This window comes from Lampetra fluviatilis, chromosome 57 (genome assembly GCF_964198595.1).
Source record: "Lampetra fluviatilis chromosome 57, kcLamFluv1.1, whole genome shotgun sequence".
NCBI classification, from domain to species: Eukaryota; Metazoa; Chordata; class Hyperoartia; order Petromyzontiformes; family Petromyzontidae; genus Lampetra; species Lampetra fluviatilis.
The window spans coordinates 986,151-998,668 of NC_136331.1; the positions used below are offsets into that span (position 1 = coordinate 986,151).

Consider the following 12,518-nt stretch of genomic DNA (forward strand, 5'->3'; position numbering starts at 1 on the left):
GGGGGGGGGTGGGGCGGGGGGTGGGGCGGGGGGTGAGCTAATTAGGATCCATATCTCACGAGGTCGCCTCTCACCAAACTCCCCAGCGCCCCGCACTTCAACGCGTCCCAGTTGCCGCCCCGAGCCAGGCTGCTGCTGCTGCCGCTGGATCTGCTGCTCGTGGAGAGTGGGGTGGGGTGGGGGTGGGGGTGGGGTGGGGGTGGGGTGGGGGGTGGGGTGGGGTGGGGGTGGGGTGGGGGGTGGGGTGGGGGTGGGGGTGGGGGGGGTCCTGGCCATTAGGGAGGCGTTAATTGGAGAGCGAAGCGAGCGAGCCGCGGGTCTCGTGACCCCCCCCGCCTCCACCCCGGGCCGACGGGAAATGAATTTTCGGGCCACGCGCCACGCGGCCTCGGCCATTTAATAATGGAGCGATTAGCGTCCCCTAACGAGACAATCACCCACGCCGACCCCCCCCCCCCCCCCCGTGGCTCGATCCGTCTTTTCGCCGTGATGGATGGGGAGGCTTTCCGCGCCGCACGTGTTGATCGCTCGGCTTGGGGCTGCGAGGTAGCAAGCACAGCAATGGACCACCGTAGCATCCGTCTGTGCGGATCTCGGAGCGTCACCCCCCTCCCCACTCCTCACCCCCCTCCCCACTCCTCACCCCCCTCCCCACTCCTCACCCCCCTCCCCACTCCTCACCCCCCCTCCCCACTCCTCACCCCCCTCCCCACTCCTCACCCCCCTCCCCACTCCTCACCCCCCTCCCCACTCCTCACCCCCCTCCCCACTCCTCACCCCCCTCCCCACTCCTCACCCCCCTCCCCACTCCTCACCCCCCTCCCCACTCCTCACCCCCCTCCCCACTCCTCACCCCCCTCCCCACTCCTCACCCCCCTCCCCACTCCTCACCCCCCCTCCCCACTCCTCACCCCCCTCCCCACTCCTCACCCCCCTCCCCACTCCTCATCCCCCTCCCCACTCCTCACCCCCCTCCCCACTCCTCACCCCCCTCCCCACTCCTCACCCCCCCTCCCCACTCCTCACCCCCCTCCCCACTCCTCACCCCACTCCTCACCGCTGCCGTGAGGCAGCCTTTGAGACTCGCGCGCGCGACTCTGAATTCGAACCGTGCCCCGAACCCGTGGGGGCTGGTGGGAGACGGTGTGACGTGACGGCTCACTGAATACCATCACGGGCAGCGAGTGACGCGATCTCCATATGAATTATGCACAATGAGAATATTCATATCGGCCGTGCGCGATTACATGAATACGGCATCATGTTTGTGGTGTGTGTATAATGTTAGAGTGCGGTTACTACATCCTGTACATATGCAGGGCTCCGCGAGACCACGAAGCCACATAACAAACGCCGTTCGCCACTTAGTGGTGGTGTCACCACGGTGCTTGTACCAGGCTATGTACCCCAATAGGCTATCAATTGAGCACACTGCCCAGGTATGTTCCATTGGGGAAGAGGGGGGAGGGAGTCCACGTTTCGCAAGCATAGAGAAGGGATGGCTTGGCCGCGGCAGCTTCATATGGAGCGACAGACCAGGAAGCTTCCACACAGAAGCGTTACGCAGCCGATGAAACGATAATGCCGCTCGACTGATTCGGAGCGAAACCTCTGCTGTCAAACCGGAGCTGGTCATAAACACACTGCCCAGATATGGGAAACTCTCCACTCTCTCCACAGCTACCCCACCAATGGAAGGAGAGGAGTGGAGGGAGAGCGTCATTTGAGGACATTAAATACCCAGGCAGGTGCATTGTTTTTCTGGGGCTGATGGTAAGGCCCCACCTCTTATCAGCACGTTCCAGGTTCAGCAGCAGTCTACAAATCCTACTTAGTGGGCAGCAATTAACAGATCATCTGCATACATATCATGGTTGGCTAAGAGGGAACCATCCCTTGACTGCACCCGGGCATCGTTCAGCCTCTCATTGTAACCGTACCAGATGGAAATTCCACTGGTACATCCGTGAAAAGCTTATTGAGCTTCGTGGTCAAAGATTATGTTCAATAGTGTAGGGGGGGGCAGAGAATATCTCTGTCGCACTCCAGGGTAAACAGAAAATGGATCCGACTCCCGGCCACGCAGCTTTGCCCAGGCCTGCCCACCATCATGAAGGTCCTTAATGATTATAAGCAGAAGGTCAGGGACTAGAAAAGCACAAAGACGAACCCACATCCCTGGCCTAGTTGTGGTATTGTAGGACTCGATCAGGCCAATACATCCGAAATGTTATGGTCTTGTTGAAATTCCTTGCACTGCTGCTGTAGCAGACGGACAAGAGTAAATTCCAATGAAGTAGATTAAGTAAATGGTTTGTACGTGAAGGATAAAAAAAATGGGGACCACCAGGGCATGCTTACAATCCTGCGGAACCCATCCTGTGGTCCAGATGGTTGTTATGGTCACCTAGGCAGTCTGCACAAAAAATGCCACTCTCCCTCAGCAGTTCACTTGAGGTCATGTCAGGTCGACGGTTTTTTTACCTGATCTCGGGGCCTCTGGATCACCCTTTACACTTCCAAAAATGGTTGGCACATTCGCGAACAGCTCACAGAGTGGCTACTTCCTCCAATATTTGAGGCATGGTGGCACCGGCGAGGTCAACCCCCACAATGCCCCGCGATATTTGAACTGTGGGGGTTTCCCCTCCTCCAAGATCTCACAGAGATGCTCAACAAAACCAGCGAGCCAGTCCTTGGGGGTTGGATGGTGATGGGTGTGGCACTGCAAGTTACCTCCCAGCGCAGGCTGCGGTATAGGCCTCCTCAATCTTGGACGTGCGATGTTGTAGACGGTGGGAGGGAGCCTGCTGCATTCTTCCATCGAGCTGGAACGCCTCCTCCATCAGCGAGGGGCTTTGTTGAAGGCTGCACCATGTACCCAATGCAGCCAACCCCAGCTGCGAGTGATGATGAACTATCTCACTTGTAACCTTCGTCAGCGATACCAGGCTATTGTGTTCAAGCGGGTCTCTAGATGAACGCTTACCACCAGTGAAATAGTGGTAGGCACAACTTACACATGACAAGCCGATGGTCAGTGGGCAGATCAGCTCCATGGTAGGCCCTGGTGCGAAGTACATGGGCCTACATTTGCTCTGCCATCACGTGGTCCAGCAGATGTTCTTGCTTGGACCTGGCATGCATCCATGATGTTGTGTGTGTAGAGATGTAAATAGTTTCTATGGCATCTAGGTTCACGACTGCTTAGGTCACGTGCCTCTCTCTGGCACCGGCGAAAATATGGCAGGGAAGCGGGCCCTAGAGGGCATGGTCCCGTTGAACGGAGAGAGGGCACATGAACGACCGACACGGAGTAGCAAGGGGGTCCGAAAAGGGGGCTTGAGGGACATGTGACGCTGGCCCCGGTTCCTTCTGGAGAGATCGAGTAGGGGGCGTGGCCGGAGGCGGAGCGAGGCCACACTCGAGAGGACAAGAGGGATGGGGGCGGAGCGACCGTGGTTGTTTGGAAGAGTGGACTCACCGTGTTACGTCTCTCCGCTCTTCGGTCGTCCGTTTAGATGGTATTTGAGGTTATGTGCGTCAGGAAGAGTTACCGTCCTGACCCAGTTACGTAGTGACCCGGTTGGGGTCTAGTTAAACCGCTGTAACGTTAAAGTAGTAGCCCTGTTGGGCTGTATAATAAACGTGGTGCCTCCAGATTACAGTATGCGTCTCCGTGGGACCCACTACATATGGATGCGCCGATGCCAGAACAGCATGTTGGTAATTACAAACCCATGGGCTGCACAGAAGTCTAGCAGCCTCCTACTGTTGTTATTGAGCTGATCTGGCCTATGCCTTTCAATCCCTCTGGCCCTCGTGCTTACATCATGACTCACTCGGGTTTTAAAAGTCACCGACAAGATAACTATCCCATAGGGCCACTTTAGCAAACATCTGGGACAGGTCATAGAAGACATCCGACTCATCAGCCTTGTCTGCATCCCTCCACCGATGTTCAGCTCCTGTTGGTGCGTAAGCCACCACCACCATTCCTGATGAGGAGGCAAGCCCACAACAGCCTGGGCCTTACAGCTTCCCACATCTTGCCTCAATCTTGTTATGTTTGTTCAGACGACGTGCCACTGTTGTTTAGCAATTTCCTATCCCAAGTGGAGAATTGTCCACCCTTCATAGTAATTGGAACCAAACCAGTCCACCGGGCCTCCTGTATGCCACAGAGGGGTCCAAGTGGTAGCGGTCCAGCTCCCAACAGAGGAATGGCAGCCTCTCCTCTGCAGCGAGCATTTGGACATCCCACGTGGCAAACCTCAGTGATTTCCTGCTTCAATTCTAGATTAATCCACCTCTACGGGGAGGTTGTCCTTACAATTATGTCCAAAACAACTTTCCCTGTGTTGCCTTCTCTGTGTATGTATCTCTGCTTGTTGTAATTTTGCTTCGTCTTCGTTTACCGTGGTTGGTGTCTCCGTTGTCGTTTCCCACGATTTGTTGCCTGCATTGGTCCTTCTCTCCGCCCCTTCCCTTCCCTCACCTCTACAGCCTATATAAGTTCCTGTACGTTATCCCTCCGGGCATCTTTCTGTGTGCCTCTCCATGTGTGTATGTCTCTTGGTGTGGTGTTGCTCTGCTTGTCCCTCTGTGTCTTCTCTGTGTATGTATCTCTGCTACCTTGTACCTCGTGTCTGTTCACGAGTCCTCGTCCTCAGTCCCACGTTGGTATGTTCAGCCCAGAAGATGAACACAACATGTAGCAGTCTTTTGAAATACGTGGTCAACCAGGTTAGTGTCTAACTGTGCTGTTGGCCGACTGGTTTGCATCGCATTATGTTTCTAAGGTTTGTTGAGTTCGTGTCTCTCCATCTTCTTGCTGTATTTGCCTCCGTGCAGTTTGCCGTTCTCTGTGTGCTCTGCGTGTGATGTTCCTGTGTTCCCTCGCTATGTTTTGCCCCATTTTCGCCTGATGGCGAGCGCTTGTGTTGCTTTCGAAACGTCGTGATTTATTTTATATTTTAATTGTGATTTATTTATATTTTATTTCTACATTAGTGACTTTACCGAAAGAACCAATGAGTACAGTCTGGCTCTGCAAATTGTGGTTAGGCCAGCAAACGGTCGTGAACACAACTGTACCCCCGGTGAGCCTCTAGCGCAAGCTGAGTTAGTTGGTTATTTCCACCATGGAACTTGGTTTAGAAAAAAAGAGGTGTGCGAATGTGGAGGGGTTACCAGCCCCCCACTACTCTAACTACACACACAAGCAGGCTTACACACCCCCTACTCACTCACATCAGCCTCAACAACAACCGCCATTCGCCACAAGGGACGGTGACGTCACCACGGTGCTTGTGCCAGGCTATGTGCACGTTGAGGCCATGTGAAGTGTCGGACGCCCGCTGGCAGGTCACGGGACAGACCGAGGTGCCATGGGTTGACCGACTGAGATGACTGAGATGACTGGCTAATGTACCACCTGTGCCCCCTACTGTGCTCACTTGCTGCGTTTATCCGCCCGCCGCTCTGCTCGTTGTGAGCGTCGCTCCTCCGCCCTCCGTTGTTGTTGGAAGGCGACTGCCTCCAACTGCCCAGAAGCGTCCTTTCGAGCCTCCTCCACAAAGGCCGATCTTGACACAGCTGGTACCAGTCATTGGCAAGTCCACTCAGCTCAACAACCTCTTGTACCATTTCACTCAGCCTCAACATACACCGCTACTCACACACACATTAACCTCACCACATCCACCATCGCACCACGCCTCACACACTATCCTCACGACGTTACACCATGAAGCACACTAGTTCGCACAACACAATCACACATTAAACACACACATACGTGCGGCATCGGCAGGTTGGATGGATAGACACGTATGAGACCTTTATCATAGAGTGACACACACACACGTACACATATAATATAATATAGACTGTGACTTCATTTCGGGCTAGGCCATAATCATTAAAACAACACCGCTGTCATTGTTATTATTGCAGTGTGCACGGGGAAGAGGGGGGGGTTACAGCCCAGTCCACACACACAAACCCGTCGCATGCAACTCCATCCCTTCCACGTGGTCGTCTTCGCAAACAGGTTGCTCACAGCAGAGATGTGGACTCGAATGAGCCTCGATCCTCGGTCTCTCGAGTTCTCGCCTGGTTACACAAACCCAACTCCGACACGTGGTTCGCTCAGCCACACGGCTGTGACCGCTCGCCTGTGGTGGGACTCCCAACCTGCCCACGTGAACGTCTCCACAACCAGTTACAACCCAGAAAGCTCCAAAATTAGTTACAACCCAGTTGAACAGTCGGTTGCAGGCAACCGACTGTTCAGGCCAGACTCGACTTTCACGCGGTGCGGTCGATCTGCCCGGCGGTTTCGAGCGGGTCGCGCGCTACACACGGCACGCGACTCACGAGCTGCGATCGGCCGTTACGATCCCGAGCGTGCCGTGCAAGAATGTCCTCGCGCACGCAACTGGTCGTGCGGATGCGGACAAAGCGGTCGCGAGCCGGCAATGACGATCAAAGCCGCGGCGCGACTAGCGCCACTGCGGGGCGGCTCGTGACGCACGGCCAGAGCTCCACCACCACCACCACCACCTCTCCTCTCTCGCTTTCTTTGGTGACGACGACCAACGGCTCTCGCTGCGGAGCTGTAGCCGGCAAAATAGGACGAAGGGCGATAGACACGAGTTACGGCCGACGGGAGAGGAGGCTTCGTTTCTCCATGCGAAGGAGCTGTTGGTCACGGGGTAGGACGGCAGGACGTCTAGTTTATCCGCGTGAAGCTCTAGCCGAGAGGAAGGGACGGGAGCTGTAGCCGAGGCGGTAGGGACCTTAGTTGAAGTGTGTGGAAGAGCTGTGGCCGAGGGGAGGGGGTTATAATCCTCGCCCCAGCTCACAGGGGGTCAACAACGTGCTTTACAATCACCCCCTCGGATATATCGTCCATCCAACGAGCCACGTCGTCTCAAACGCACCCCCGTGTCTTGCTCCGAGAGCCTCCCGCAGGACTACGCTGCCGAACGATCGGCGTCGGTGACGCCGGGTCCATGATTACGAATCATTCTCCTCGAGGATCGCCCTGGAAAATACCCAAACGCGCGAGACCGCGGCGGCGACGGTGGCGGCGTGGGAATCACCGTGACCCCAACCATAACCCTAGCCACCCCCCAACCCCAAACCCCATTAGTTTATGCAGCTGGATAAAAACCACGTCCATGTTAAAAACACGCGGAGGCACGGGGAGAAGTGGAGAGGCGCGCGGAGACACGGGCGGATAAACGGAGAAACGCAGCGAGACGCGTGGGGAGACACGCGGGGGGAGACGGGGAGGAGTGAGGACACACGTGGGAGATGTGGTGTGGTGCAGGAAGATGTGGCGATGTGCACCGAGACACGGGGAGACGCAGGAAAACGCGGAGAGACGCTGGAAGATACGTGGAGACGTGGATAGATGCGGGGAGAAGGAGAGACATGGGGAGACATGGGGAGACATTTGGAGACATGGGAAGACGCGGGAAGACACGGGGAGATGAGTGGACATGGGGGGGAGACACAGGAGACACGCGGAGATGCAACCGCCCACTGAACTGTCACTCCTGCAGCCCTCCTCGCACGACCCATGGAGACCCCATCAAATGTGAGCAACGAACGGAGTAATGAGCGCAGGTGATTGACGGTCACTACGTCCCACCGAGAGCACGTCACTCAGATCAACTAGAAGCTCACCCGACTCGCCGTTCTCGAGACACTCCATGGACCTGCACTTTCCCAACTCCCCCCCCTCCTCCTCCACACTCTCTCTCTCTCTCCAACCTCTCTCCCCTTTCATCTCGCTCCCCTCTCCGGCCCTAACCCACACATCAGCCCTTACCCTTCATCCTATAACAGTGGCTGGTACGAGAGTGTGTCCTCAAAACACCGGGTTCACTCGAGGGTGGCGCTGCCCTGCTTTGTTCGTTATTTACCCAAACCCCGCTACCTCCATGAAGGTTAAATTAATGTTACCGACACTGATTTTAACATCACCGCTGTGGATGCTCCATCCACTGTTACACTAGCTACCGTGCTAATCCACTGCTACACTGGTCACTGTACTTATCCGGCTTAGCGGTAGAGCGAGCGCCTCGCAAGCGGAACGTTGCGAGTTCAAACCCAGGCTGTCGACTTGATCGCGCCTATCTCTCTGGGGGTCAATAGAAATGAGAACCGATTTTTTGTGAAAGATCAACAGCGGCTGTCCCGTGGAAAGACTCGCCCCCGCTGCCACAGCAATGGCTCTGCAAGGCTGCAAACGGGTGATGAGCACCGATGACTCGATGCAGCGAAATGACTCGGACCGGGGCTACAACTGGGACCGCGTGGCGTGGGAGAGCGTCCCAACGCAGCTCCGCCGACCAACCCAGCGTCGCTGGGTTGTAAAACGTGGCCAAGTGAGAGACCTGCAATTTGCTAAATTCAAAGAAATCACCTCTTAGATTGAGCACACAGCAGCAATCATGCCCCCTCCCACCTCTACCGGCAGACTAACGCCCAATTTTGCACGCCACGTGCCGATGTCACATTTGTCTCCCACGGGGAACAGCTGATGCTTTGAGAGTGACAGAGGAGCTGTGACGCAAGGCGCTTGGAGTTGCCGAAGCAACGACGGACTTGCCATGTAAATGCAGAGATCATTGTCACGATTGTCACCGTCGTTAACGCGATACCCACACACGTCATTTCGAGGACACACATTTACCACGACTCCGAGCACTGATGCTAACCACTGCTACCCCACTCCCTTACCAGCCCCCACCACCCCCCCCCCCGTCCACCGCCAGCATTCACAAACCCAATCTCGTTATAATTTAACCTCTTCCTGAACCCTGACCTCGCACCACCAACCTCCTACCACCAACCACCAACCCCGCCCCGCCCCGCCCCACAAGGTCGGACACCGGTGCGAAGTGGGGGGGGGCAGCAACATGGCCGCCGGAGTCACGTGACCCGCGGCGGCGGCCAATCAGCTGCTGTCGTCGTGCAAGAGGAAGTGCTGCATGAAGGCGATGTGCTTCCTGCGGTCGTCCGGGAGGCGGCGCCGGTTGGGCGGCGGGCGGAGCAGCACCGAACCAAACACCGAGGCTGGGCAGGGGGGGGTAATGGGGAATCAACGTGGGGGGCACAGGGGGGACCGCGAGGGTGAGAGGGGCGGAAAGCGATCGGTCTTCCGCGAGGCGCGTCATAACGTCGCCGGCACTCCGGGAGTCTGAGCGAGTGGTGAGTGGTGAGCGTGTGGTGAGCAGTGTGTGTGGAGCGTGTTGTGAGCGTGTGGTGAGTGGTGAGCGTGTGGCGAGTGGTGTGTGTGGAGCGTGTGGTGAGCGTGTGGTGAGTGGTGAGCGTGTGGCGAGTGGTGTGTGTGGAGCGTGTGGTGAGCGTGTGGTGAGTGGTGAGCGTGTGGTGAGTGGTGTGTGTGGAGCGTGTGGTGAGCGTGTGGTGAGTGGTGAGCGTGTGGTGAGTGGTGTGTGTGGAGCGTGTGGTGAGCGTGTGGTGAGTGGTGAGCGTGTGGTGAGTGGTGTGTGTGGAGCGTGTGGGGAGCGTGTGGTGAGTGGTGAGCGTGTGGTGAGCGTGTGGTGAGTGGTGAGCGTGTGGTGAGTGGTGTGTGTGGAGCGTGTGGGGAGCGTGTGGTGAGTGGTGAGCGTGTGGTGAGTGGTGAGCGTGTGGTGAGTGGTGAGCGTGTGGTGAGCGTGTGGTGAGCGTGTGGTGAGTGGTGAGCGTGTGGTGAGTGGTGTGTGTGGAGCGTGTGGTGAGCGTGTGGTGAGTGGTGAGCGTGTGGTGAGTGGTGTGTGTGGAGCGTGTGGTGAGCGTGTGGTGAGTGGTGAGCGGTGTGTGTGGAGCGTGTGGTGAGCGTGTGGTGAGTGGTGAGCGTGTGGTGAGTGGTGAGTGTGGAGCGTGTGGTGAGCGTGTGGTGAGTGGTGAGCGTGTGGTGAGTGGTGAGTGTGGAGCGTGTGGTCAGCGTGTGGTGAGCGTTGAGCGTGTGGCGAGTGGTGTGTGTGGAGCGTGTGGGGAGCGTGTGGTGAGTGGTGAGCGTGTGGTGAGCGTGTGGTGAGTGGTGAGCGTGTGGTGAGCGTTGAGCGTGTGGCGAGTGGTGTGTGTGGAGCGTGTGGGGAGCGTGTGGTGAGTGGTGAGCGTGTGGTGAGCGTGTGGTGAGCGTGTGGTGAGTGGTGAGCGTGTGGTGAGCGTGTGGTGAGCGACCCCTCACCCAGCATGCGAGCGTCCGTGTGGTTGGCGTCCGAGTGCTTGAGCAGCTCGCGAAGGAACGCGGCCAGGTAGTGGAACGCACCACCATGGCACCCGGGCAGGCGCGAGAGCTCCTGCCAGAGAGGGGCACGGGTGGGTCAAGGTGGGTCAAGGTGGGTCAAGGTGAGTCAAGGTGAGTCAGAGTGAGTCAAGGTGGGTCAAGGTGAGTCAGAGTGAGTCAAGGTGGGTCAAGGTGGGTCAAGGTGGGTCAAGGTGAGTCAAGGTGGGTCAAGGTGAGTCAGAGTGAGTCAGAGTGAGTCAAGGTGAGTCAGAGTGAGTCAAGGTGGGTCAAGGTGAGTCAAGGTGGGTCAAGGTGGGTCAAGGTGAGTCAGAGTGAGTCAGAGTGAGTGAGGTGGGTCAAGGTGAGTCAAGGTGAGTCAGAGTGAGTGAGCCAGGGGCGAGTTAGGTTGAGGAGCCAGGAGGTTCAGGTGAGCTACGCGAGTGACTCAGAGCCAAATCCGCGGAGGTTTAAACTCCGTCGGGCAAACTTGGCCGTCCCCGAGCGGGGAGCGGCACGGCGGCCACCATGGACGCTGGTGGGGAAGCCTGCGGTAGGCCTGAGTGAAGCGTCTCGCAGCGTCTGGAGAGGCACACTCACGTCCACGCTTCATACCCATGGACATTGGAGAGGCCCCCCCCTCCCTCCTCCCCTTAGGGTGCCTTGAGGTCAGAGACTCTGCAATGAGCCCGGGGGTTCCCATCCGAAGTTCATTGGCCGCCCAGCCACGGCGATCGCACCGGGTTCCAGACCCATCGACTCTGAGACCCAACGGCTTCCATGAAGAAGCCCGTTCGTGGTTTGGCTGCGGCAGGCCGCCCTGGTGAACCGTGCGCAAGGGACCAGGCGCCTCACGGTGGACATGAAACGCCCACCAGGACGGCATTCGAAACGAGTGGTCGGCCATCGCGTGCAAACTTCACGAATCAAAATTTTACACATTTGAAAAATTACACTGCAAATGACTCGGTCTGGAATCACAGACACACGGACACAGCAGCAGCAATCAACGTCCGCTCGCAGGCCAGGCACCGAGTCCCCTTGGAGGTGCCCCTAGAGGCCTAGTCCACCGTGACCACGCCGCGGCAATCGTCGCCTCCCCACTGTCAAACGATCACAACGGGGGCCTCCCGAGTGGCGATCGCCCCGCAAGCGCCACGAGAACCACAGCGGCCACAGCGCTCCGTGATTAACGTTCGCGATGGTAACTCATGGGGGGGGTGCGGGGTGGGGGGGGGGGTGAACCCCCCCCCCACCCTGCTCCACCCCCAACCCGGCCCCCCTCGCGCCCAGCGAACCTGCTTGCTCTGCGCGTAGCTGGCGGAGGCGTCGAGGCAGCGCGAGTAGAGCTCGTAGCAGACCACCGGCTCGGGCAGCGCCTCCAGGAAGATGAGCAGCGCCTCGGCCACCGAGTGGTTGCTGCCGGCTGGGAGCGACGGGGCGGTCAAGGTTGGGGCGGTCAAGCTTGGGGCGGTCAAGGTTGGGGCGGTCAAGGTTGGGGCGGTCAAGGTTTGGGCGGTCAAGGTTGGGGCGGTCAAGGTTGGGGCGGTCAAGGTTGGGGCGGTCAAGGTTGGGGCGGTCAAGGTTGGGGCGGTCAAGGTTGGGGCGGTCAAGGTTGGGGCGGTCAAGGTTGGGGCGGTCAAGGTTGGGGCGGTCAAGGTTGGGGCGGTCAAGGTTGGGGCGGTCAAGCTTGGGGCGGTCAAGCTTGGGGCGGTCAAGCTTGGGGCGGTCAAGGTTGGGGCGGTCAAGGTTGGGGCGGTCAAGGTTGGGGCGGTCAAGGTTGGGGCGGTGTGGGGGGGGGGGGGTTCTGGGGCCTGCGGCGTTCTACTGTGGATCGCGGTGCCTGCGTAGCGAGTGTGTCAGTGTGTGCGTGTCAGTGTGTGCGTGTCAGTGTGTGCGTGTCAGTGTGTGCGTGTCAGTGTGTGTGTGTCACTGTGTGTTTGTGTCAGTGTGTGTGTGTCAGTGTGTGTAGGGGAGCGGTGGTGTGGCGGTTAGCACGCTGCGCTATGAACCTAGCGACCCGGGTTCGATTCCCGCTCACGGCCAACACCAGTGACGATTATCTGAACCGGTCCTGAGCCTCCCCTAGGTCGACTCAGCCTCAAATGGGTACCCAGTGTGGTGTGTAAACATCGCCACTGGGGAGACAAAGGCGGTCGGGCGTGGTGCTGGTCACCCACCCCCTCGTGTACCGTTCCGGCCTTCATAGATGCTCGCTAACATCACTTGCCCCTACAGTCTGTTACAGGCTATACAGGGGAACTTTGTCTTT

The 12,518-nt window shown here is 58.0% G+C and overlaps 1 protein-coding gene across 2 annotated transcripts in view; it reads right to left on the reverse strand.

The window, feature by feature from the left end:
• Positions 1-5,877: 5,877 nt before the first annotated feature.
• The window catches only part of INPP5B (inositol polyphosphate-5-phosphatase B), a 48,156-nt gene continuing 41,515 nt past the window's right edge, over positions 5,878-12,518 (reverse strand). For both annotated transcript variants that reach the window (XM_078880295.1, XM_078880294.1), the window contains exons 17-19: positions 11,545-11,672; positions 10,211-10,322; positions 5,878-9,093 (exon numbers count right to left, since the gene is read on the reverse strand). In XM_078880295.1, coding sequence (XP_078736421.1) covers positions 8,975-9,093; positions 10,211-10,322; positions 11,545-11,672 — 359 coding nt within the window. In that variant the 3' untranslated portion in view covers positions 5,878-8,974. The remainder of the gene's footprint in view (positions 9,094-10,210; positions 10,323-11,544; positions 11,673-12,518) is intronic.